The 27,700-nt window shown below is 46.0% G+C and overlaps 1 protein-coding gene across 1 annotated transcript in view; it reads right to left on the reverse strand.

Moving 5' to 3' along the window:
* The window catches only part of GUCY1A2 (guanylate cyclase 1 soluble subunit alpha 2), a 182,272-nt gene extending 158,243 nt beyond the window's left edge, over positions 1 to 24,029 (reverse strand). The window contains exons 1-2 of the mRNA XM_056858331.1: positions 23,760 to 24,029; positions 4,773 to 4,834 (exon numbers count right to left, since the gene is read on the reverse strand). Coding sequence (XP_056714309.1) covers positions 4,773 to 4,834; positions 23,760 to 24,029 — 332 coding nt within the window. The remainder of the gene's footprint in view (positions 1 to 4,772; positions 4,835 to 23,759) is intronic.
* Between the last annotated feature and the right edge of the window lie 3,671 nt (positions 24,030 to 27,700).

The raw sequence follows: 27,700 nt of genomic DNA on the forward strand, positions 1-27,700 counted from the left end.
AATTGTACTTTCATATCAGGTATTGCATTTGGGAGAAATATGCATAATATGATTTGTTTGTTGCATGGTCTCTTTTCTTCCTTGTATTAATTGTAGTCATCTGATGTATAGATTTGTATAGCATTGATTGTTTGGATGTTACCTGTATGGCTACATTAGTTTGCAGCCAATAGACCTTTTAAATATAACATTGTAATATTGTGATTTCTTAGCCAACTCTGCTGGTTTTTTTTTTTTTTTTTTGCTGGACTTCCCATTACAGCAGGCTAATCCATTGATTGGGTTTGCCCTGCATAAAATGTAGCATCCACAAGGCAAGAGGAAAAGTTATGCTACAGATTAGTAATTATCCATGGGCAACATGGGGATAGCCAGCGAAGTGTTGTAGTTAGAATGCTAGACTAATATATGGGAGACCCAGGTTCAAATTCCTACACTGGCATGGAAGCTTGCTGGATGACCATGGGCCAGTCATTAGGGTTGCCAGGTCCCTCTTTGCCACAGGCGAGAGGTTTTTGGGGCGGAGCCTGATTAGGGCGGGGTTTGGGGAGGGACCTCAATGCCAGTGAGTCCAATTGCCATAGCAGCCATTTTCTCCAGGGGAGCTGATCTCTATCAGCTGGAGATCAGTTGTGATGGCAGGAGGTCTCCAGCCATGACCTGGAGGTTGGCAATCCTACCAGTCATACACTCGTAGCCTAAACTACCTCCCAGGGTTGCTGTGAGGATAAAACAGAGAAGGGGAGAATCAGGCACACCATGCTAAGCTCCTTGAGTGAGATAAAGAGGTATTAAAATAAATAAATGACTAAAAAAACAGGAGGCAGAAAACAGAAATAAATGAAGGTATTTAGCACTCCTCCATAGAAATCATGATTCAGAATTATATAGAGCCATGGTCAGATCCAGCAAGCTGTTCCTAAGGTTCGAATTAAAAGAAATGTTACCTGTTGTACTGGAGCAGGTCACACTGACTATAGTAAGGTCAATGGGGACATTTTTGGAAATGTCACTGGAAACGTCTGGTGTCAAACATAGGCCAGTGAACATTAACCACCATTTCTCCACTACAAAGCAGAGGGCCAAAACCAGATATGATGTGAAAGGTCCATGATTAGAATTTTAAAAGTCAATTAGCCCTCCCAGGTAGCAGCTTTCAGTAACGGGGAAGGATCACTGGGTGAGAGGGTGTTAAACACTCTCCTCCTGTGCCTCTTGTCCATGATTTAAAACAGGGCTCCTCTATCTTGATGAATCTGTGAGCACTCTTTGAATTTTGAGCACAAGGAGCTGCCATGGGAGAGGGCAATGACAAAACATTGGAAGGCGCAAAACAGGTATCCTCCTACAATGGACACAGCTGTTTTCTCAATGGGTGCTCCCTGTAGATCCAAAGCTGATGTTCTTTTGAAGCACCTGCTGCTCCAGTGAGGTAGAAGAAGAGTTGGTTTTTATATGCCAACTTTCTCTACCACTTAAGGAAGAATCAAACCAGCTTACAATCACCTTCCCTCCTCCTACCCACAACAGACACCCTGTGAGGTAGGTGAGGCTGAGAGAGCTCTAAGAGAACTGTGACTAGCCCAAGGTCACCCAGCTGGCATCATGTGGAGGAGTGGGGGAATCAAACCCGGTTCCCCAGATTAGAGTCCACCGCTCCTAACCACAGCTCTAAACCACTACACCATGCTGGTGGAGGAAAGCCAGCCTTGGCTCCATGCTTTGGGGAGGATGCTTTGTCAAAGAAGCAAATGTGTGCCAGAAAATACATTCCGGGGTGGGGTACCCATGGGCACCATGTTGATTTAAAGATACCCCCTTTCAAGGGTATAATTTAGGTTTACCCAAAGAAAAAGGCAGGCACAAGTATCTTTGCTCCTCCGGCTTTGGAGTGGCATTTTAAATCACGGGAAAAGGCAAGAAACAATTCTCTCTTATCCAACAACCATTCCCCCATCTTGGAAGCAGCTTCCTGGGACTACTTGTTAGCTTTTTACGAACATCCTAATCAAGGATCTTTTGTGGTCACATCCTTTTTGGCCCAGAGTGGGACTGGGGGAGTGATTTGCACGGGAACCTCAGCAGCAGCAGTGCTATATCTTTTTTTCTGCATGCCCAGGGCTTGCCCCGTGCATTATTCACCCCAGCCCTCATTCAGCATAGCAAACATAGGGGTACAGGAAGCTCAGAGGGAGGGAAAGTGCCCAGAAAGATTGTTTCAAAGGGACGGCAATAAAGGCAAACAGACTTAAACACCTTCCCATGTTCCGCTTCTCTCTTGCAAATGGGGGAATGCCATTGGGGGAGGGGGGGGAGCAGCCAGGCAATGAGATCCAGCTTAGCCGAGAATCCTTTCCCAGATAAACATTTGCACTGAATTTTAACTGTCTTTTATGAGTCCTCGATTCCTCTGAGCTGCTTCGAATGCCAATTTTGTCTGAAATGCAGGACACGAATCATAATTCATTGGTCGACTGGTTAATTAAATCGCACCACCCTGCCATTTTGCAGCACAGGAATGGCAGCCAGGGTTCCCCCCAAGCCATGCTTGCTGCATAAAGCATCTATGACCGCCCCCCCCCCCCAGATAACCACTTTCTTCCCAATTATCAATAGCTTTTTACAGTCTCCTACTGGCGGGTATCACTTGCTGCTTCACCCAACAGGGAAGCTTTCTGCAGGCAAGAATTCCCTGCCGGAGATACACCCAGTGAAGCTGAAAGCAGACAAAGTGAGGAAAAGACATAAAGAGGCTGAAGGTAACAGGCACACCAGCTTCTCTCCTGTGGAGTTATAAGAATGTGAGCTTTCAAGATACGATAACCATCTTCAAGTACTTGAAGGGCTGTCATATAGAGGATGGTGCCGAGTTGCTTTCTGTTGCTCCAGAAGGTCGGACCAGAACCAACGGGTTAAAATTAAATCAGAAGAGTTTCCATCTAGACATCAGGAAGAATTTTCTAACAGAACGGTTCCTCAGTGGAACAGGCTTCCTCGGGAGGTGGTAAGTGCTCCTTCCCTGGAGGTTTTAAAGCAGAGGCTAGATGGCCATCTGTCATTGTGAATTTCCTGCATTGTGCAGGGGGTTGGACTAGATGACCCTGGTGGTCCCTTCCAACTCTATGATTCTATAAGCAGAGGGGAAGGATGGCTCTGCCAGGGAGTTTTCCCTCCTTGTCTCCCACCTCTGTTTCATATCCAGCATCAGCCTATGACTAAGGCACTACACGGGTGACTCCCCAAGCAACAGATCCCTCTCCCACTCTACCCCAAGGTGTTCTCCAGACGTGCCAGTATTATTAATGCCAAAGAGAGGCCAAGTGCTCAGTTTGACAAAAGAGTGCGCAAGGACACATTCCTAACACAGAGAGAATTTCATAAGGCTGGCCTGTACTTTAACAACCACTCACTTCTGGCTTGAACAGTGCACTGAAGATGCCACGGCACCTGGGTAATTAAATAACAGGCAAGGGTGCCATTTGTAGGGTTTTGGTGATTTCGAGAGAGGACTGGTATCACTTCTGGGTATTCCCAGAAGTGGGAATCACCTTAAGGCAACCCCCATGGTCCCTGCCACCTTGGTCTCCTGCTGGTTGCTAAACAACTCTCTCTAGTAGTTAAAGAGCCTGAGCTGATGATGGTCAGAGGCCCTAAAGAACATATACATTTGATGCACATGGGGCTTCAGAAACAACAAATATACAGGAACACAGGAAGCAAGGCACACCAGCTCCAGTTATTGATTCTATTGCCGTAGAAGTACAAACTCTGAGAAGAAAACACTGGTCATTTATGCATGGGAGTTTTACCTGAGGTTCATTGCTGGCTGGACCCACACTTTCCAGTTGGGAATCTCTGCACCAGCTGTCTGCAAGCTCAAATCAAGTCCCACCCCTTTAAAGGCTGCTTTGTAACTGGCTTACTTTGCAGTGCTCACTGTGAGAGAAGATTCCACCGCAAAACCCAATTGCCGCATTAAAAAAAAAACATTTTAAGAACAACAGCAAAAAAATCCGGAGCAATCTGAAAGAAAGGGGGGAGATATCCAAGCCTCAGTTTTAAAAGCCTTTCTTTTGCTCAGAAAGAGCTTTGAGGAAGCAGAAATCATTTGAATCCCCGCCTCTTTACACACTGCTTTGTGATTGGCTGTGAGAGAAAGCAATCTTCTGTGTTCCAAGCTTTGCCTTCTGCACGGAGATTTTAGACGGGCTGAGCTCAGGGGAGAGGGAAGAGTCAGGTTAAACGGAAGAATGGGAAGACCCAGACATTGCGAGGGCTGGCAGTGAGCTCATTTCTAATGGACGGAAAACTCATGCAGAACTCCAAGGAACAACCGAGTCAGAGAGGTGGCGAACATGAATCCAGGTACCCATGCATAAGTGGCAACTGTCATTCTACCTTCTTCAGAAACTGTATTCAATGCTGTACATTTTCATGCATTCCCAACAAATGTGTAGAAGGTCAAAATCATGAAAAGGGTTAAACAGCCACATTCAAAAAGCAAATGCTTGGAAGACTGGTAGAAAAGGGGAGGATGAAGGATGCAGAAAGAGATATGCACAAGCCCCATGGGAATAAATAAGAATGACGCCCATGTGCCATTCCCATTCACTGCAATGGAGCTTGCACGAGAGAACATCCCGGCACCGCCGGTCCCATGACACCACAAGGCACTACCTTAGCAACTGCCGCTTAATTTTTTATATCCACCCACTCACCCCTCCCTTTCTCCCTCCGCTCCTTCCAAATGTGGAGGAATCAGCTCTACTTACCCAATTGCCTGATGCTCGTAATGCTGCAGCGTCCTCTGGAGAGTCTGCCTTATGGTCTGAGGCTAGAGAATAAACACAGAAACAATAATAAAAAAAAATGTTATCAGCACTTCGCCACTCAGCCTCGCACTCAGCACGCTGTCTGAATGGAGGTGACTACTTATTTTATCACTTATTCTAATGTATGTTTTTCCAATTACATTCTTTTTTTCCTCTCCTCGCACATCTGCTGCGCTTCCCCCAGAGTAACAGGAAGAAAAGGAGCCCAGAAGTAGCAAGCTGTTTTTGTACTGCAAACACATCAATATTTCAAGGCTCTTCCTTCAAACTCCAGCCTCTTCATTTAAAATCAGCTGTGGGTTTTCTTTTCTTTCTTTCTTTCTTTCTTTCTTTCTTTCTTTCTTTCTTTCTTTCTTTCTTTCTTTCTTTCTTTCTTTCGATAAACACTCTGGTTATTATGATCATTATTTTTATTATCATATATTGTGATAAGTATTGTATATATGAATGTGTATGTTATTGCAGAGGCTTGCACGCCCAATAATACATGCATTGAGGAGACTGACTGAAGAAGCAATTTGCGAAAGGACCGTCGATCTAGAGGGGTCGTCTCCCTTTCCTTTTGTCTTCCGGTTCCATTGGCGCCTCCGCAAGTGCTGCGCAAGTTTGCCTTGATTTTTCGTTTGGGGTGAAGCAACCCGTCTTGTTTGGATTTACAAGTGTGTGGGGTGATGCAACCTCCATCTAATGAACTTACCATTTTGGATCATGAGGTGACGCAACCTCCATTACCACGGACTTACCACCTTGGACTTGGGTGATTTCGTCCCATTGGGACTCAGTTTATTTGTCCATGTGTTATTTGTTTATTGTTTGCATTGTAGTAAGTAAAAGCAACGTGCTTTATATTAGTGAGCCTAATGTGCTGTTTGTTAGTTGCAATTACGTAGTTTTCCAGCATAGGTTTGTTGTCTTCCCAGAACCTCCAGGTGGTGGCAGGAGATCTCCTGCTATTCCAACTGACCTCCAGCCGATAAAGATCAGTTCACCTGGAGAAAATGGCTGCTTTGGCAATTGGACTCTATGGCATTGAAGCCTCCCCAAACTCTAGCCCTCCTCCGGCTCCGCCCTAAAAACCTCCTGCCAGTGGCGAACAGGGACCAGCCACTTTGAAGTTTGTTTTTTCAGCCCCTTAGTATCAGTTCCCCCTCCTGGTTAGGATTTCGTACTTTTGAGTCTTTTTCATATTTCATTTCATTTCATTTCATTAACCTTTATTGGCATACCAAAAGACAGAGATAGAAAAAAAAAAAACAATATACCTCCAAAGGGCAATACATATAAGTTACAAGTCGGGTTAATAAAACTTTTCTTGTTCTTTAAGAACTCCTGTAAGAAATTCAGCCACGGTAGCCGTAATTTTAGGGTCATGGTCACTCAAAAGAAATTTGCATTTCACTTCATTACTCCTGTATGTCTTGAGTCTTTTTCATATTTTACAGGTATCTCCTTCATTAAGGTCATAGTGCTGTCTTTTAGAGCGTGACCATCTGGAGGTTGGCAACCCTACTGCCTAGCGAGGCTGGATTGGTTAGATCCAGTCTCCACTGGCCCTGACATTTCCCATAAAGACAACATTTCCAAATTGAGTCCTGCATCCTGAAGGTCTTATCTATCTACTCATTTAAACCACTGCTAGATGTTGGCCAATCATTCAAAGCCATCAGCCTACCAAATGAATGATCATCAGCCAGAAGAAGTTCAAATCAGGGAGGGGGGAATCCTACTTAAAATCAAAACTCTGAACAACAGTTATTAATAACTGCGTTTACAATCAAAGTTCATCTCTAATCAGGGCGTGTTTAGCAGGAGCAGTTTGGTTACTTAACTGAAAAGAACTGATGTGAAAAAAAATCTTGTACATCTCTAATACAAAGCTGAAAAAAAACCAGTTTCCTTTTACACTTCCATCAATAATGGCTGTGAATGTTTGTGCAACTGGTCGATCAGTTCTAACATGAGCAATAACTTCTTTTTTAAAAACTCACAAGTTATTACTGAAATTTGTATGATATATTAAGTGGCTACTTCTACATCCTTTTTCCTGCAAAAAAATGTGGACTTGGATACTTGTTCTTGTTTTTTTTTAACACAAAATGCAAATGATTACACCAATATTGCTTTAATTATGGCAAATGTAGCTTTAAAAACATTTCTTTTTTAAGTTAGTAAATCAAGTTGGCAACAGTGATCCCTCTGGGAAGCAGAGGCATCTATAAATTGATTTAATTAGATGCACTTCAAATAGGCAACTTTGGACTTCGGCAATATTTTCAGTCTTGAAAAAAAAACAATTCCATCATTTTTTTCCAGTGCTGCCAATAAAGATGGAAGGCCAGGCTGTGACAAGGCAACAGAATTTCTTTTCTTTAAAAAAAACAACAACAGTAAATCACAGCTTAATTATCCTCACCAGAAATAAAGCAAATGTGTAAGATCTTTAAGGTGGAAGCAGAACACTCAATATGCCTTCTTCGGCTAGCTGATATTAACAATTTCCTCTTGCATTCAGATAGCAGCTCAATTAGGGTTACCAGCTCCGGGTTGGGAAATACCTGCAGATTTTGGGGGCGGGGACTGAGGGGGGCAGGGTTTTGAGAGGGGAGGAACCCCAATGCCATAGAGTCCAATTGCCAAAGGGGCCATTTTTTCCAGGTGAACTGATCTCTGTCGGCTAGAGATCAGTTGTAATAGTGGGAGATCTCCACCTACCACCTGGAGGCTGGCAACCCTAAGCTCAATACATACTGAAAAATAAAGAAGGGTTGAGGCTTTTACAGTGGGGTTGCCAACCTCCAGGTAGAGATCAGTTCCCCTGGAGAAAATGGCCGCTTTGGCAATTGGAGTCTAGGGCATTGAAGTCCCTCCCCTCCCCAAACCTCACCCTCCTCAGGCTCTGCCCCAAAAACATCTTGCCAGTGGCGAAGAGGGACCTGGCAACCCTATTTTATAGTGCCATCCTGAGCAGAGATACACCCTTCTAAGCTCAACCTGTATGGATTTAGAAGGACCTAATTCTGCATAGGATGGCACTATAAAATATACTTGGGGGGGGGGGGGAATCGACACCAGGCACTTTGCTCTCAGCAGGAGTTAAACTTACTATCTCAGGAAAGCATTTTAAAAGAATCAGCTGTGCACTTGCAAAAAACAACATCAGAAGCTCTATCTAAATGAGGCCACACATAGGAGACAGCTTCCTCCCATTTGGAGAAGCAGGTGTTTAAGTCCTTAAAGGCCCGATGGAGCAGAAATTCTCTTCAAATGCTGCTAAAACACAGACAATTTAGTCGCTCTCTGATCCTTGCTGTGAGAGAAGGAATAGAAAGGGGGAGGGAGGGAGGGAGAACACCGTGTGCATTCCCAGAAAATACACCATCTCTCCCTGGCCTTTTTGTGTTAAAACTCAGGGTTAGTTTGACCAGTTGCAAGATTTTTTGCACAATTAAAATTAAGCAAACAAAATCTGGCGAGCCTACAAAGAGAAGAATTAGCTCCTCTACATAATTAAGCTGCACAGACGACGAGTCTTTGAACTTCTTTTGCTTAACGTTCCCTTCATCAATGTCAAATGCTGTACCAAAACTGACATGGTCCTTTACCTCATTATCAGTAGGGTTGCCAGTCTCCAGGTACTAGCTGGAGATCTCCTGCTGTTACAACTGATCTCCAGCCGATAGAGATCAGTTCACCTGGAGAAAATGGCCGCTTTGGCAATTGGACTCTATGGCATTGGAGCCCCTCCCCAAACCCCACCCTCATCAAGCTCCACCCCAAAAAGCTCCCACCAGTGGCGAAGAGGGACCTGGCAACCCTAATCATTAGTGGCCTGCTTTAGAGACAGAAGCCAGGCAGGATTCAAGAGAAGGGTAATTTATTATCCTGGAACGATATCATTATTGTAATTATTGTGAGGTCTTAGAAAGGGAAATAATCACCAATTAAAAAAAAAAACTCTCTCAAATTCCAGTTCTGCAATTTAACCATGAACTGGCCATCAGGCCTTGCAAAGTCTTTCTGAATCTGTTAAAATATCTCCCCCCTCTCTCACCAGTGAGGTACAAAACAGTGCCCCAGACTAGAATGCAAGGAGACAGTGCGTGGTTCCTCATATAAATTCTCCATGTCTGTGGAAGTCTAGCACCAGAGTTCCAGCAGTCTTCTTCGTGATGTGCTACATTCCCGGAGGCAGAAAAGGATGTTTCCCCCCTACTCGAGCAAGCCTTCCCCTTTATCCTGAAATAGTAACATGTCTACAGGATCAGAGCAGCATGCCTATTATATTAGGTGCTGTGGAACAAAGGCAGGATAATGCTGCTGCAGTTGTTTGTGGGCTTCCTAGAGGCACCTGGTTGGCCCCTGTGTGAACAGACTGCTGGACTTGATGGACCTTGGTCTGATCCAGCATGGCCCTTCTTAAGAAGAAGAAGAGTTCTTATGAAGAAGAAGAAGAGTTGGTTTTTATATGCCGACTTTCTCCACCACTTAAGGGAGTCTCAAACAGGCTTACAATCACCTTCCCTTCCCCTCCCCACAACAGACACCCATGAGGGAGGTGAGGCTGAGAGAGCTCTAACAGAGCTGTAACTTGCCCAAGGTCACCCAGCTGGCTTTGTGTGTAGGAAGTGGGGAAACAAATCCAGTTCACCATGTTAGCCTCCGCCACTCATGTGGAGGAGTGGGGAATCAAACCCGGTTCTCCAGATCAGACTCCACAGCTCCAAACCACCCCTCTTAACCACTATACCACGCTGGCTTATGTTCTTAATTCTGAATCAGCAGTGCTTTTCTGTTTATATACATTCATATATAAGGTTGTGCCGATTTCCACCAGTTCTGCCTTGAGGACCTGGGAATACCGTCACACACACACACAAAAAAAAACCCTGTGAATCAGTGTCCTTTCTGAAGAGCCACAATGCAAGCCTATGCCTTCCTGTTCAGATTAAATACTTCACAATTGAAACTGTAAAGGTTGAAATAACATCTAATTACCTGCAAAACTAGAAATGTCATAGAAGAAGACTGGGAAGAAACAAAGCCCTGAGGAGCTGGAGATCCAAAGGTTAGCAGGAGCTTTGGCAGGCAGCCTATCATTTCCAGATGCCTTCCATTCTTGACAAAGACTGCTGAATTACAACTAATAATGAAACTCAAGGCTATGCATTCTCCTGGACTTAACAGAGAGCTGGGATTCCTGTCTCATTACCAATGCTAATTTCTCCACTTCTACTACCCCTCTTATAAAGGAAGCCATGGCCCTCAGTTTGCAAGATCTGTGCAAGGCTGTTAAGGATAGGACATTTTGGAGGACACTGATTCATAGGGTCGCCATGAGTCAGAAGCGACTTGACCTCACACATACTACCCCTCTTCATAACACACCTAATCCAATCACACCCGCTAATGTCATTTACTTGCTTTTGACATTTACATTGCCATTGTGTACCTAATTCACTCCTCTCTATTTAAGGATAGATGGATTCACATTCTAGCTGTATCTGAAAAAGTGAGCTATGGCTCACGAAATAGGGTTGCCAGGTGCCCGGTGGTGGCGGGCAAACCCCTGGCAATTCACCCCTCTGCCAGCCGACCACCTCAGGGCCGGCGGGCAAAGGTGCGCGCACGTACACACCGCACGCACATCACTTCCGGTTTATAACCAGAAGTGCAGCCTCGCGAGGGGCCTTATGCCACTCAAACTCTTAGTTTGAGTGGTAAAGGGCCTCTTGTGATGCGGCACTTCCGACTGTAAATGCATTAAAAGGGGCCTTTTACCACTCAAAATCTCTAGGCCTTTCCCAACCCGGAGCTGGCAACGCTACTCCCCACCGCCCATTTTGTCGTTCATGGAAGCACATTAGAATTCCATTTTTCACCGCCAGCTATACACCTCCTGTTGCAGATTTTTCCACTTAACCAGATAATTTTATACAGTTTAGCATACAAATTACCTCCAGCCAGCCAACTGCATTGCTTAGAGGAAAAGTTGATAACACTTTTCTGTTTTCCTTATGGCATTTTTTCAGGGTCATGGCTTTTCTGAGTTCCACAGTTAACTTGCTCTGTTGCTAAAATTCCCTTATGTTGCTTTCCGTCACCAAAATCTCTTGAATTTGTCTTTCAATCAACATTTTCCATCTGCCAGCTCACAAAGGAAAATAGCACATCAGAACCCATCCCTTTGGTAAGACAGAATTACAAAAAGCTTGGTGGTATTTATTATCAGGAAAAAACCCCAAAACTCCTCTGATTAGAGGCCTGAATTCCATTTATATCCCTTGATTTTTTTTGGCAATTTATCTATCATTTTTATCCCACCCCTGCCTCCAAAGATCCCAGATCTCAGTATACACAGTTTTCTCTTCCTTCCTCGTAAAGTAGGTTAGGTTGAGAGAGAGTGACCAGGCCAGGGTTACCTAGAAAGATTCATGAGATTGAGGATCTGAAGCTAGGTCTCCCAGATCCTAGTTCAACACTGGAATCACTACTTCACATTGCCTCTTCCAGATGAATGTATGAATTGATTCTACTCGGCATTTGGGATTATACAGAAATCCCATCTGCAGTGTTAACTAAGCAATGGTGTGATCACACATGCAAGTCACCACTTGTTACTACGATTGTCAAACCAAGAATCCAGTGGACATGTGTGGTCCTTAGGGCAAAAGAATGGACTAGATAGCTCTCAGCTTCCTTCAGAATGCACCAAGTCTGAATGTATCTTGTATCTAAAGTCCCGCCATCTCTAAATTCAAGTCCCAAACAAAAGAAACCTTATGCGAGCAACTGAACGTTGTGTATTGGCAATGATCATAAAACTTTTTATTAACGGTAACATGGCGGGAGGTGGGAAACTCCAGACTGTTCTCTACTTGTGACCCATCAAACATGCGCAGCAGTCCAGTAGGGGGCTGATAAATCTCCAGCTATTGCTATCTGCCTGGGACTTCAAAGACAAAGGAGCAGTTCAACCACACAAGCGGCCACAGCCGGCGGGCTGCATTTGACCAGGTAGATCACAGGCTGCGGAAACCTGACTTAACTCCAAATCAAGTTGGGTAGCCAGTTTGACATGAAAAAGCCTAAGATCAAGATATCATTGTGTGTTTTTTTCCTTTCAATATTTTGGCAGAAACTATCCAGAACGGTACTCATTTTCCATTGTTAAAAAAAACCCTCTGCACACTCTTCTTGTAGCTAAAAAACAAAACAACAGCATAAAAAATGACTGTGGTATAGTGGCAAGGGTGTCAGACATAAGGTCCAAGGGACAGATCCGGCCACTTGAGAGCTCCTATCCGGCCGGTGAGGCAGCCAACCCCCCCCCCCCCGGTCCTGATTCAGCCTGACGAGCCTGCTGTGGGCTTGCCAGCCGAGGTAAACACCCCCCCCCCGCCATCCTGAGGTGTCAGTTATCAAAGACTGTTAAATAAAAGTTTAAATAATATGTTTTTCTCCCTCTCCCATAATACTAGAACACAGGGTCATCTGCTGAAGCTGGAGGGTGAGAGATTCAAAACAGATAAAAGGAAGTATTTTTTCACACAACACATAATTAAATTGTGGAACTCCCTGCCTCAGGATGTGGTGATGGCTGCCAGCTTGGAGGGCTTTAAGAGGGGAGTGGGCATATTCATGGAGGAGAGGGGTATTCATGGCTATTAGTTAGAATGGATACTAGTCATGCTGCATACCTGTTCTCTCCAGAATCAGAGGAGCATGCCGAATATATCAGGTGCTTTGAAACACAGGCAGGATAATGATGCTGTAGTCATCTTGTTTGTGGGGTTCCTAGAGGCACCTGGTTGGCCACGGTGTGAACAGACTGCTGGACTTGATAGCCTTGGTCTGATCCAGCAGGGCCTTTCTTATGTTCTTAAAAGAAACTACTGTAAGAGTGTTACTGTTTTAAGCATGTTTGTATTTTAAGCAAAAAAAATTAAGTAAAAAATACTATCATTAATTGTCTTTGCCTGTGTCATCTATAGGGTTGCCAGGTCCCTCTTTACCACCAATGGGAGGTTTTTGGGATGGAGCCTGAGGAGGGTGGGGTTTGGGGAAGGGAGGGACTTCAATGCAATAGAGTCCAATTGCCAAAACAGCCATTTTCTCCAGGGGAAGTGATCTCTGTCACCTGGACAATGGTTGTAATTCTGGGAGATCTCCAAGCCCCACCTGGAGGCCACCCTAGGAAAGGGGAGAATGCTTCTGCAAGATGCTTTGGGCCCAACTGGGAAGAAAAGCAAGATATAAACAAAAACAATACCAACAATATTGTACTAACTCGATCTGAAGGAATTCTGCAATATTGCTGTAAGGATAAAATGGAGGAGAGGAAAATTATGTAAGCTGCTTTCAGACCCTGCTGGGGATGAATACAGGGCATAAAGTAAGTAAATAAAGCAATAAATGCTTCGCGCCTAGGTGAACAGCTGTCTTCTCAATAGTTCTGTTCTTCCTGGCATACAGTCGAGGGAATTTGTCTTTCCTGTTTTGGAAACATTTATATATGCCACCATGCCAAGAAAGTTTCTTATGCTACAGCCTAGTCCAAAGAGATGCGTATCCCCTGACCTTGCTTCGAAAAGGAAAATAGCCCTCTGTTTCTCAATATATTCAATTTAGGCAATTTTTAACCAAGTCCTAAATATTTTTCCCAGACACAAGTCTCGCTCGCTTCCTGGCGAGTACGGCAAAGATTTTGTTATTTAAACGAGTGCAAAGAATTTAAACTTGCCAAAATAGTCGATAGGCTTAACAAATATATGTGGCGAGGACATCAGATTTAAAAGATAATAACTGCAGCATTACAGGCTGAACACACATGAAGTCGTCCTATACCATCTAGCTCAGTATTATCTTCTCTCACAGACCGAGACTCTTTAGGGTCTCAGGAAGAAAAGGGGCTTTCTGTAGTCCGAGGTATTTTTAAGTGGAGACGCTAAGGACTGAACCTGGGACCTTCGGCATGCAAAGCACATATTTTTCCACTGTGCCACTGCTCCCCTCCTGAGCAGTAGCTCATTGGGCACAAATCATCCATCACCTAAGAGACAAGCTGTGCACAGCATATGCAATTTGTGACTGGATCCCCTGATTCAATCCTCCAATTGGTAGAACAGCTTCAAAAAGTAGTTACGAGGGTCTAGAGCATCAGCAGTGGAGAAGAGGGAATTAATGCATTATTTACCCAGTCCAAATTATTTACCCAGTGTTTTTAGACCCAGTCGAGAAGAAAGATGGGCATCCATCCCATGCCTGCATTTTCCCCATACTGAGGCTTAAAACAGGCCGAAAAGCCCATTTCTGGTAATTGAAATAGCATGGGGGGGAAAGCGATAACTCATGCTCTTCCCCAGTGCTGTAGCTCAGATCTGTCAACCTGGGCAACTGCTTTAAAAGTATTGATTTTTGGGGGGATACAGAAAGGAAAGTAGGGAAAAATGGATAATAAGGAAAATTACCATTTTGCTATATGCCATGCAGCCCACCTCTTTCTCCACCTCAATAATCTATAACAAACTATTTTTTCTTTCTTGCTGGTCTCACTAAAATTGACAACCCTATTTTAAACTTTGACTCTATAGTCTTCTAAAAAAAAGAGCTATGTATTTTCATAATAGTGATAGTTATACATTTCTATATAAGTAACAGTTCTAACCTTCCAAACTTTCTGACTTTAGCATTCAGCCTCTCACACATATCTATCATAAAATGGTTGTCATCTTTGTTTATGTTCTTCTGTCGGTTTTCTTTGAAGCAGATGTGTTAGTCTTGCCATCGTTGCAAATTCCTGCATTTTTGTAATCCAATCTGAGAGTTTTGGTATCTCCTTGACTTTCCAGTGCCTCACATATACAATTCTCGCCGCTGTTACTGCATTTTGGAAGAGTTCTTTTTGTATGGTCTGTACTTGCATTGGAATTATCCGTAAGAGCATATGTTTCGCTTTCATTTCAAAGTCCACTTGTAAAATTCCCTTAATTTCTTTATATATACACTTGCAGTATTTCTGGGCAACTGCTTTTTGAGATTAGCTGCACTGGTTTCTGTCAGCCCTGCCCACATACCCTGCAGCATACTCTGAAGCTCTGATCCCCTATATTAAAGCCATATAAACACAGCTCTTCCAGTCTATTTGCAGTTGCAGGCTAAGGGCTGATCCACCCATTACTGGCAGGTGAGGCTTCCACACTATGATCTGGATCCAAAGTTCAGTTCCCATTAACAGAAGGATCTTATCAATGGAACAAAACTTTTCTGCCATCTCTTTCCTACAGCAACCTGTGGTTCTCCCTGAAATGTTGATCTTGGATGACAGGGGACCATTTCAGGGAGCTCAGTCCGCTGTCAAGGGAGGGAGAAAAGTTCAATTCCATTGATGGAAGCGTTAATGGAAAATCTAAGCTGGATCCAGCCCATTGTATTTTTCAGATGCGTACGTACCTAAAATGTTTTATATGTACACCTAACAATGCAAAGTGAAAATGCGAGCAATACACGTACAGTATAAATAATCTCAGCAGGGATCTATGACTAGGGTTGCCAGGTCCCTCTTCACTACTGGTGGGAGGTTTGGGGGGCAGAGCCTGAGGAGGTGGGATTTGGGGAGGGACTTCAAAGCCATAGGATCCAATTGCCAAAGCGGCCTTTTTCTCCTGGTGAACTGATCTCTATTGGCTGGAGATCAGTTGTAATACCAGGAGATCTCCAGCCACCACCTGGAGGTGGGCAACCCTATCTATGACTGACCACAGCTCCTTAGTGAGTGTACATATGGTCGGAGAGCCTGGGTTGCATCTGCATAATGTGAGAATGGGCCGCAACATTGGAAATCATTATGTATGAGAAATGATAAGAATGTACCATCTGCAATATTTGATTATCGTTGATATTTACAAGTTATCCCTTGATGGCACAGTCACCAAGCAAGGGGTGAGTGACATGATCTTTAAGATAACTAACGACCTGGAATTAACTCATGAATAACTATATGAATGATTAATTAAATGCAAAGTTGTTTTGCTGGGAGGTGCCGTGGCTCAGTGGAAGAGCTTCTGCTTGGCATGCAGAAGGTCCTAGGTTCAATCCCTGGCATCTCCAGTTAAAGAGACTAGGCAATCTGGTGATGTGAAAGACCTCTGCCTGAGACCCTGGAGAGCCACTGCCAGTCTGAATAGATAATATTGACTTTGATGGACCAAGGGTCTGATTCAGTATAAGGCAGCTTCATGTGTTCATATACTGTTTGAAGCAAGCAAGTAACATGGCTGCTCCTAATAACTGTTCTGAACACCTGAAGCTGAATCCACACACCTCCCACTGCACTCTGCAGAAGCATCTCCACACCACAGGGAGACATGCGAACTTATGCTAGACTGTCTGAAGCATGCATGGGAACAAGAAGTGCAATTCAGATTCATTCCCCATCACCCTGTTGACTTCAAATATCCATAGCCACTCTACACATGATCCTAAACACATTTATTGGCAAGGAATTTCCATTGATTTAAGCTGACGTGCTAGTTATGGCTTGTTAGGAGCACAGCTTAAATCTGCAAAGTTCACACACTTGGCTTGAGATCAATAGAATTCATCTCCAAACTACAGATATAGCAGAGCTGCTAACAGTCAAAGCTAGACAAGGTTTTTAAATAGTAAATAGCAGCTAGATTGGTGCCTGTTGTCTTGCGAGGCAAATTTATTTACTTACTTCATGTATACCCCACTTTTCTCCACAAAGGAGCCAAGGGGTTCTTCCACTTTCTCTCCTTCTTGATTTTATCCACCCAACAACAAACCTGCGAGGTAGGTTACACTGAGAGTACGCCTGGCCCATGGTCACCCAGCAAGCTTCCATGGAAGGGTGGGGAGTCTCCCAGACTCTAACCCGATACGCTAGCAACTACAATGCTGGTGTAGCACCTCTGGGAGGCTAACTGAGGTTAGGAAAATGGCACAGGTGGGGAAAAAATTCAACCACCCCCAAACGCACACCCTGATCTGAATTCCCCCCTCTCCCAAGAAGACTCTCATGGATTGAGCAGTGTCACACCGGGTTCAGCTCTAACAATAATTCTAAACAGAGTATCGCCCTTCTAAGCCCAGAGACAGAACTGAGGAAGTCCTCATTTCTAATTCCCCCCCCCAAAAAAAACTCAGTAGGGCTGCAGAGGCATTCGCAGTGATAACAGAAAATGTACACAGTAGTTTTCTTTGCAATTCCCTTGTTTCCTCCTCTTTTAGTAGTCATTTCCCCCATGACACCAGGGGTCTTTTATCAGGCTTTTTTTTTAAAAAAAAAAAACCTGGTTATTGATAGAGTGTAATAGCAGCGCAATGTTCACATATCCTACAGAAACAATTTACTACTTCCTAGCTACCAATAAACAATTTTAAAAGCTTCAAAACAAAATCCCGGTTCAAAGCCACTTTGACTGCAATCTTTTCCAAAAAGATCATACCAAACCAGGTTTGGGTAAAGACTGCGGCAAAGCAGGAGAAAACACAAGTCGGATAAAGAGGTCGTGTGGATTCTCCCCAAAACCACACTGCATCAGGGAACCAAGGCACAGCCAAACATCCTTGTGGAAACAGCCTGTGTGTGTGTGTAAAGTGCCTTCAAGTCGCAGCCGACTTATGGCGACCCCTTTTGGGGTTTTCAGGGCAGGAGACTAACAGAGGTGGTTTGCCAGTGCCTTCCTCTGCACAGCAACCCTGGTATTCCTTGGTGGTCTCCTATCCAAATACTAACCAGGGCCGACCCTGCTTAGCTTCTGAGATCTGACGAGATCAGGCTAGCCTGGGCCATCCAGGTTAGGGAAACAGCCTATGTGTCTTGAAACTCTGTCAGCATCAGCCTGCCGTATGCATTTCTAAATACTAGCCTACCTTAAAGGGTTGTTGAGATGATGTCTACAAAGCACTTTGCCTTCTCTGAAGGACAATATAAATTTCACTATCCCAATTAATATATAAATGGAGAACTGCATCATGTTCTCTCCTGGCAAGAAACTGAGTGATGGTGCTACGGATACCAATATAGCATCTTTTCAGCAGTCGAGATCTGCTGTGGCAATCATGGTTGAAATAACTTGTCAATAGACACAAGAGTAGTCTGTCCCTTTTGCCCCGAAAAGTTAATTTACAAATAATCTTGCAACAGCTGGGAGCAAGACCAGAAGGGTCAAACGGATGGAGCATCCCCACTAATCTATGACTACTTCGTGGCATTAAGAATGAAACAAAAAATACCCCTTCGTGGACTGATAATCTGCAGCGATATCTTTGGCCCTCTCACTGAGATAAACTTAACACACAGGAAGTGTGGAAAGAGAAAAGCTGAAATTACAGGGACTACCTAGGAGTGTGTGGCTGTCCTCGACGAGAGCCAGGGCTTTTCAGCACGGCTTTTTTTCAGAGAAAAATAAACAAACAAACAAATAAATAATACGTAGGGATCTTAAAATATGACACTGAACTTTATCAGATACATTGAGGCCACAAGCGCTACTAAAATTATGCTATTATCTTATTAAATAGTTTTAACTGTTTCATTATGATAGGAGACAGGTCATCTGGGATGTCTTTCCCAAATTTTGATTTTATTTCATTAATTTGTCTACAGGGAAAAGAGCTTGGCAGTGGGGTGGGGAAAAGACAAAACTAGTTAATGAAACTATAGCGCTTAACTATTTAACACGCTGGTAATTCTCTTCAGCTGTCAAACCTACCGGCAAATCTAGCCTAATCATCTCAAACCATGATGGTTCAAGAGAATCTCAAAAGCCAAGATGAGCCTTTGGTAAACTGGTACTCAGCCAAAGAGATCTATTACACAATTGGAAAGTTGGCTACGGGCAACAGATTGCCTGGCAATTTCTTATCATTTTGAAGTAACAGTCCAGTAAAAGTGGAACAGGCCACACCACCTGTTACCACTTGAACGAGCCTATAGCATGTTTTATGTCGCCGACTGCCTCCAGCTATTGAACAAACCAGCTCTAGAGGGGATAAAGTACAAGGAATTTTTAGCCCCTTTCAAATGCAGGGCCAGAAAAATAGATTTTTCATGCTCAGTGATCATCAATCTTTTTTTTTTTCCAGGTGTCCATGCTACATGGGACCAATCTACTTTCACAGCATTAGATTTCTAGGTGACCCAGCACTGGGATTTTTTCACTCTTGTCTAAACATACTTCTCAGAGATTACACTTGCCACTCTGCAGACCAAAGCACATACTTGGATAGTCATGAAAATGCCATCAAACTCAGTGGAACAGGAGGAGAAGGGGGAGAGAATGAAAAATAATCTAATTTACTGCAGTCCTGCCTGACATTGGGGGGAAAATGGCTAAACGACTAACTTGTTCAGCCTGGCTTCTGTCGCGAGTACGAGCAGACATAATAGCTTCAGTCCAAGGTTAAAACTAAAATGTAAGCATTTTAGTGTTCCATTAACTTCAAAACGAACTATTCCGCCATGCATAAAGAGTCAAAAGTGCTTTCATGAGGCTGAAAAAGCATTTCAAACAGGCACTAAACATTCACAGCAAAATCTGTTGTGGCTGAAAAAGAACAAAACCCTTTCCTTCTATGCAGCTATTTGAGAACTCTACGCAGGGGAGGAGAGAAAACATATAACCACTTTTGCACACAGCAGAGGCGGGTGCTGAATGCACCTCAAATCATGTTGACTGATGAGGTTTTTAAAATCTGCTTAATGAACTACTCAGTTCACAGGCTTCAAAGGATTCCACCTTAATAATTTTGTACAGTGGCATAAAAACCTTCCCCCCCAAATGAATAAAGTGGAGGGAGAAGAAGGTCCACGAGTTTCCGCAAAAGATAGCTAATGACTTTATTGTCAGCTTTGCTAAGCATTACTATTTCAAGTAAGAGCCCTTCACAACTCCAGATCTGCGATGCTCAAACACCCGAAATGACAGGGACCACTGTGGTTTGCCTAATGTCCCTGTTAAGTTTCCTACCAAGCCAAGATTCCTACCAAGCCAGGTAGAATGTTGATTGCTTTCATGACAACAGTAGCCCTGTTCAAAAGTTACAGTGAACCCACGCACACCCTTGCATGCACATCGGTTTGTAACAAAGAGAGAGCCAACGTGCATTCACTTTACAAATCACATCAAGGACTAGCATCTGCATAAAAGTGCGGTTTCAATCGCAGGTTCAGCTGTGCACGATTGAAGGTCCCATGAGAATTCCTCAATGACATATAAAGACAAATCAAGGGTTGGCTGTACATGGATTCACTGTTAACTTGTGAACAGGGCTAGTATCTCCAGTACAGCAGTTTACTCTTCCCCAGATGAGGAAGAATGGCACCCATTCATGTCTGTGGGAATAATGGGGCGCACTCAGGGACATTCTCGGGGTGTCGGCTAAACCTGTGATCTGTAGTGACCTCCAGTTTCTGAGAATCAAGGCTGCTCCTGTCTATAAAGCCTCACTTTGGATTCTGTCTCTCAGTCATCGCTAGGGGGGCAAAAACAGAATTGTGGAAATTCACTGTTCTGGAGAGATGCCAGGCCATTTGGTTCAGCCCTAGCACTGACCAAGGATTTGGAAGCTCACTGCTAGTGAGATGCTGCAGACACAGCCAGACATGTCATATGTAAACCGGGCATCATTGTCTTATGTGGAGCTATTATTTCAGTTTATATATTTACACACATAGAAATGTCCCCTCTGGCAAGACTGTTAGAACAGCCGCTGCAGAATCCCAAGATTTTTCTGCAGCGGTGCCTGTTCCAGGGAACTGCATTCTGAATGGGTCAAAAGGAGCCGACTTAACGCATTTTCAGGAGACGACTTCGCAATTTTTTTTTCCATTTGGGATGTTGACAATTATTTTTAATAGAGTCAATCGTTGTCATTTCTAAATGTGTTTGGGTTCCTGGGGAGTGGGAGCTGTGGCAGAAGAGTTTGAAATAAATAAAATAAACAGAGGAGAGGAACAGGGAGGGAAGGGGATTGTAGCCCATTCTCAACGGCTTGTGTCTCCACTCCTGGTTTTACCCCCAGAAGTTTTCCCCAACATCCTAACTCGTTCTCCCAACATTTAGTCACACTCACATGTGACCAAGAAATTCAACCCAGCATGTGTAACTGGAGGAAAATTAATAGTAATAATAAGGGTCATTATGGGATGGACAACAATTGCCTCACATGAACACATGAAGCTGCCTTATACTGAATCAGACTCTTGGTCCATCAAAGTCAGTATTGTCTACATAGACCAGCAGCAGCTCTCCTGGGTCTCAGACAGAGGTCTTTCCCATCACCTACTTGCCTAGTCTCATTAACTGGAGATGCCAGGGATTGAACCTGAGACCTTCTGCATGCCAAGCAGATGCTCTACCACTGAGCCACAACCCTCCCCTTCCTCCATCTCTGGTGGCCCTGATCTTCACTAGACAGGGATCCCAAAGGGAGTGCAATTGGAAGGGTCCCATACCCTTTCAGGCCCTTGCAATACACCAGCCCTCTCACCCCACACCCCCTACCCATTGCAGTGATGGATCTGGTTGGTAGCCTTCAATCATAACCGCCTCCCTATACCCCTGACTAGGAAACACCCCAGTTTTTTGGAGGCACTAAAGCATATGCTTTCTCCTCACCCTGAAAAACTGCAGACACGTAAACAGGGGACAACTGATCAGATCTTTCCTTGAACTAAGAGATCAAGTAGAAAAGGTGCTGGAGATCCCTGATCAGATCTTGAGTCGTCTTAAATCTTCTTTAAATGCAACTGCGTGACTCCCAATTTGGACTGGGGCCAGGGGGCTTACTCTACTTCCTCTAGTGCTGTTTTTTTGGATAGAAGTCAGTATCCCAAAGAGTGGGGGGGAGGGAGACAAGCAACCCTTTGGGGAAAATCAAAAGACACCTGAAGATCTTATTAGAGACCTCCTGGCTGAGACCTATGACTCTCAGGACAAGAATAGTTCATTTGGATGTGGGGTAAAAGGACCCAGAGAAAAATTGCTGGCAAGAAGAGCAGCCAGCTCAACAGCCCCATGGCAATAAACAGCAGGGAAGACAATCTCCCCAAGTAGCCAGGGAACATCCCTGTAGTGCAAAGAGCACCAAAGAATGCGCCAAGGGTCCAACTATGCATTACACACAAACGCAAGCAACCCAACCAGCCATTTCAAAATGGGCCAATTCTAAACCAACAAATGGGGTGGGGAAAGTGGTGCTTAACCCTCTCCCCTCCCAGCCGCTATACCTCCCCCTCACAGGATTTCATACTCCCTTCTAATCCCACGGGGGGGGGGGGTTAAAGCACTTGGGGTACAAAGGTGGGATGGAGAAGGTGCGGGAGGCCAAAGGGTTAAAACACCCTTCCTCCTCCACCCCACATCTCTGCTCTGATTTGCTCCCTCCACAAAGTGACTTTTCCTTGTTTTAAAGCCATCAGGGTTCATTTATAGACATTTGCATGCGACCAGGCAGGAGGCCCAGAAAAATGGTTCCAAGCCCGATTGATGGGAAGAGTCAAGTCACATTAACAGCTGTCCACAACTGCTGTTTCCATGCTCGGTTCTGACAACATTGGAACACCAGCAAAGATGACACCAGCCGTGGATGGAAGGAAGCATCTTAACCAAGAATAACAGGTCACGGGAAAGGAATGATCATGTGGGAAGAACTCAATGATTTTGGGAGAGGAACAGTGTGAAGAACTCTCATGGGAAATGGTGGTCCAAGCAGATGGGAGACAAAGAACAGTATTATGGTAGCAGGTTTGGGGGAGCGGAAAAATTCTGGGGAACTCAGTGAGGGAAAGTTATGGGGAAATACGAAAGGAGATACAGAGAGAAAGCACGACATATTAAGAGCATGGCAAAAGTATGCCCCACTGAGATCTGAGCGAGGAGAACAGACGCTCGCTCGGGGAGAGCATAAGGTGGTGGAGGGAAGAAGATCTCAGGGATCGATGAAGACCTAACCCAGAACATGGCATTTTGAATCAGGCAAGAGTTTTACTACAACAGAAGGTAAGGCGGTCATAGATTCGAGGTGCCCCTGAGGGTAGTACAATGTGAAATGGACAGATCGGATCGGTGGGGCACAGGTGTCCCTGCCCGAATCCCAGTGGAATAAGAATGCTGCGCCGGGAAAGGCATGCCCTACACTTTCAGTGGGACTTGTGGACAACTTCGAGGTGGAAGGCGCCCCGTCTCGTGTCCGGAGGAGGGAAACCTGGCTTTTCTGCCTCCAGCGCTGAACTGTCTTCAGATGGTCGGGTGGATCTGGGCACCAAGCCTTCCCCAGCCCCAATCTTTGTCACAACAAAGCCAGCTGTACACGAATCCCCGACGGCGGGGCTTTCCCAACGTTTCTGGGCACTGCTGGCGAGGGAGGCAGAGGCTGTCAGGCAGGGTCCTGGTTAGGAATCGGGACCCAGGAAACCGCTCCGACCACAGGAACGTGCAGTGCCAAGATCGGGGGATCAGGAAAGGGATTTTTTTTTGGGGGGGGGGGTCGATCCGGGATCCAGCCGAGCGGACGCGGGGGGGGGGGCGCAAAGTAACTGGGGGGCGGGGAGGGGGGGATGCGCGACTCCAAAGCCGACGCGCCACCGGGGTCAGGCGTCTGAAAGCCCCGACCGTCCGCGGGGAGATCTCCAGCTAATACCTGGAGGTTGGCAACCCTGGGGGGGAGGTTAGGCTGACTACAGCCCCACAGTAGGAGACTACAGCCCCCTCCCCCGGAGCGAGCCAGCCAGCCAGCCGGCAGGCGACGGCAGAGCGACCCGCCCGGACGCCGGCGACCCCGCCGCGGAGGCAGAGCGCGGCCCGCCCGCCCCGCGTCACGTGTGAGCGCCGCAGACGCGTGTCTCCCCCCCTCCCCCCCCCGCCGGGCCGCCCGCACCCCCCTCCCCCGGCGAGCCCTTACCGTGGGGGCGGTGAGCCGGCTGATGCTCTCCCCCAGGGAGTCCAGGTTGACCCTCCGGCGGCGCCTCCTGGAGCCGGCGGGGGGCGCGGCGGCGGGCCGGGGGGGCGGCGGGGCGGCGGCGGGGCTGGCGGCGGGGCGGGCCGGGGGGCTGCGGCTGCCGTTCCAGCAGAGGCGCGCCACGGGGCACTCGCCCTCCTCCTCCGGGCTGGTCTCCACGTAGTCCGAGCCCAGCGAGCTGAAGGAGTCCGAGGAGATCTTGCGCCGGGACATGATGCTGCCGAGGCTGCGGAGGATGCGGGTGCGGAGGCTGCTGCACACGCGGCGGAGGACAGGGCATCGCCGGGGAGCCGCGCTCGCCCTGCCCGCCCGCCCTGCCTGCCCGCCCTGCCAGCCACACGCGCCGCCCGCCCCGCTTGCAAGGCGACGCCTCCGGAGCCCCGGCTCTCCCCCCGCCGCCGCCGCCGCCGCCGCCGCCTCCGCCCCTCGCCGCCGCCGCCGTCACGCGTCTGCTGCGGGGAAGGCTGGCCGCGCCGCCGAGGGGTCCTCCTCCGCGGGAAGGGGGGGGCTGGGGCTCCCGTCCCTCCCACCCACCCACCCCCCGCCTTGGGTCACGCGTGCCACAGCGGTACAAAAGGGGCCAGAGCCCAGCAGCACCTTAAAGACTAACAAGCATGTTTTCTGGTAGGGTCTGAGCTTTGGGGAGCCACGGCTCACTTCTTCAGATACCAGTAGTAGAAAAGGGCCAGAGTCCAGCAGCACCTAAAGACTAACAAGCATGTTTTCTGGTAGGGTGTGAGCTTTCGTGAGCCACAGCTCCCTTCTTCAGATACCAGTAGTAGAAAAGGGCCAGAGTCCAGCAGCACCTAAAGACTAACAAGCATGTTTTCTGGTAGGGTGTGAGCTTTCGTGAGCCACAGCTCCCTTCTTCAGATACCAGTAGTAGAAAAGGGCCAGAGTCCAGCAGCACCTAAAGACTAACAAGCATGTTTTCTGGTAGGGTGTGAGCTTTCGTGAGCCACAGCTCACTTCTTCAGATACCAGTAGTAGAAAAGGGCCAGAGTCCAGCAGCACCTAAAGACTAACAAGCATGTTTTCTGGTAGGGTGTGAGCTTTCGTGAGCCACAGCTCCCTTCTTCAGATACCAGTAGTAGAAAAGGGCCAGAGTCCAGCAGCACCTAAAGACTAACAAGCATGTTTTCTGGTAGGGTGTGAGCTTTCGTGAGCCACAGCTCCCTTCTTCAGATACCAGTAGTAGAAAAGGGCCAGAGTCCAGCAGCACCTAAAGACTAACAAGCATGTTTTCTGGTAGGGTCTGAGCTTTCGTGAGCCACAGCTCCCTTCTTCAGATACAGCTAGAATGGGAATCCATCTGTCTTCTTCACAAGGTTGATGGATTTCCATTCTGTACTGCTAAATGTGGTGCCTTCCATGAAGATAATTCACAGCGGGTCGCCGTGTCTGTCTGCAGTAGTAGGAAAGGGCAAGAGTCCAGCAGCACGTTAAAGAGTCCAGTAGCACCTTTTGTGAGCCACAAAAGCTCATACCCTACCAGAAAATACTCTTGTTAGTCTGTCTGCAGTAGTAGAAAAAGGCAAGTAGCACCTTAAAGACTAACAAGAATGTTTTCTGGTAGGGTGTGAGCTTTCGTGAGCCACAGCTCACTTCGAAGAAAGCTCATACCCAGCCTTCGAAGAAAGCCCATACTGTCTGCAGTAGTAGAAAAAGGCAAGAGTCAAGTAGCACCTTAAAGACTAACAAGAATATTTTCTGGTAGGGTATGAGCTTTCGTGAGCCCGAAAGCTCATACCCTACCAGAAACTATTCTTGTTAGTCTTTAAGGTGCTACTGGACTCTTGCAGTCTGTGTATGTGTGTGGGGGGGGGTAGGGTTGCCTGGTCCCTCTTCGACACTGGTGGGAGATGTTGGGGGCGGAGCCTGAGCAGGGCAGGGTTTGGGGAGGGGAGGGACTCCAATGTCATACAACCCAATGGCCAAAGTGGCCCTTTTCTCCAGCTGGACTGATCACGATGGGCTGGAGATCAGTTGGAATAGTGGGAGATCTCCAGCTAATACCTGGAGGTTGGCAACCCTGGGGGGAGGTTAGGCTGACTACAGCCCCACAGTAGTAGAAAAGGGCAAGAGTCCAGTAGCACCTTAAAGACTAACAAGAATATTTTCTGGTAGGGTCTGAGCTTTCGTGAGCCACAGCTCACTTCTTCAGATACAGCTAGAATGTGAATCCATCTGTCTTCTTCACAAGGTTGATGGATTTCCATTCTGTACTGCTAAATGTGGTGCCTTCCAGGAAGATAATTCACAGTGGGTAGCCATGTTAGTCTGTCTGCAGTAGTAGAAAAGGGCAAGAGTCCAGCAGCACCTTAAAGACTAACAAGAATATTTTCTGGTAGGGTATGAGCTTTCGTGAGCCACAGCTCACTTCTTCAAAAATATTCTTGTTAGTCTGTCTGCAGTAGTAGAAAAAGGCAAGAGTTAAGTAGCACCTTAAAGACTAACAAGAATATTTTCTGGTAGGATATGAGGTTTGGGGAGGGGAGGGACTCCAATGTCATACAACCCAATGGCCAAAGTGGCCCTTTTCTCCAGCTGGACTGATCACGATGGGCTGGAGATCGGTTGGAATAGCGGGAGATCTCCAGCTAATACCTGGAGGTTGGCAACTCTGCCGGAAGGGGGGGGGGTTAGGCTGACTACAGCCCCACAGTAGTAGAAAAGGGCAAGAGTCCAGTAGCACCTTAAAGACTAACAAGAATATTTTCTGATAGGGTATAAATCAGTACTGGACAGCTCCTTTGCTTCATTCAGTCATATTTTCAGGTCTGCTGCTACCCAACTGATTCCGTTCCTTTAGAGTTAGGGTTCTCTGGACCCATACCTTCAAAGATTTTATTGCCAAAGTAAGAATTCCTTTTTTAATGTCACTTGAGAATCTGAAATCTGCATATAACAACTTCATATTTGTGGTTAACCAGCCATCATTTACAATTAAATGTTTATTAAGATCATAAGAAAAGCCATGCTAGATCAGACCAAGGCCCATCAAGTCCAGCAGTCTGTTCACACAGTGGCCCACCAGGTGCCTCTAGGAAGCCCACAAACAAGCATTCTCCTGCCTGTGTTCCAATGCACCTAATATAATAGGCATGCTCATCTGATCCTGGAGAGAATAGGTATGCATCATGACCAGTATCCTTTTTAACAAGTAACCATGAACATTCCTCTCCTCCATGAAAACATCATCTCCCCTCTTAAAGCTTTCCAAGGTGGCAGCCATCACCACATCCTGGGGCAGGGAGTTCCACAATTTAACATTGTCAAATTTCAAGAGAACTCCACTGTCCAACACACATGAACACATGTGAAGCTGCCTTCTACTTAATCAGACCATCAGTCCATTAAGGTCAGTATTGTCTACTCAAACTGGCAGCTGCTCTCCAAGGTCTGAGGCTGAGGTCTTTCACATCACCTACTGTCTGGTCTTTTTTAACTGGAGATGCCAGGGATTGAACCTGGGACCTTCTGCATGCCAAGCAGATGCTCTTCCACTGAACCACAGCCCCTCCCAAGCATCTTCACTTCTGCATGATTGACTTACTATGAGCAAGGCTAAGGAAGACAAATCGAAAATCAGATGACACTGCAGAAATTCTACCTTCAAGAATAGAAGAGAGCTGATGACACCATTAAAAACAATGAAAGACAAGCTATCCAAACCCTCCAGTCTTTTTAAAAAAACTCAGCACACATTTATGTTTTCAAATACTTAAAACAGGTCATTGAAGTTTTGCTAACAACAACACAGATTCCCTCAAAGCCCCCCGTGGCCTAAAACCGCCTTTGGCTAATACAATGTCCTAATTAGTGTTGCCGGAGGAGTAAATGGGGAAAGGGGTGGGGAGGTGACTGATAGAGATTTCATAGAT

This window comes from Euleptes europaea, chromosome 12 (assembly GCF_029931775.1).
Source record: "Euleptes europaea isolate rEulEur1 chromosome 12, rEulEur1.hap1, whole genome shotgun sequence".
NCBI classification, from domain to species: domain Eukaryota; kingdom Metazoa; phylum Chordata; class Lepidosauria; order Squamata; family Sphaerodactylidae; genus Euleptes; species Euleptes europaea.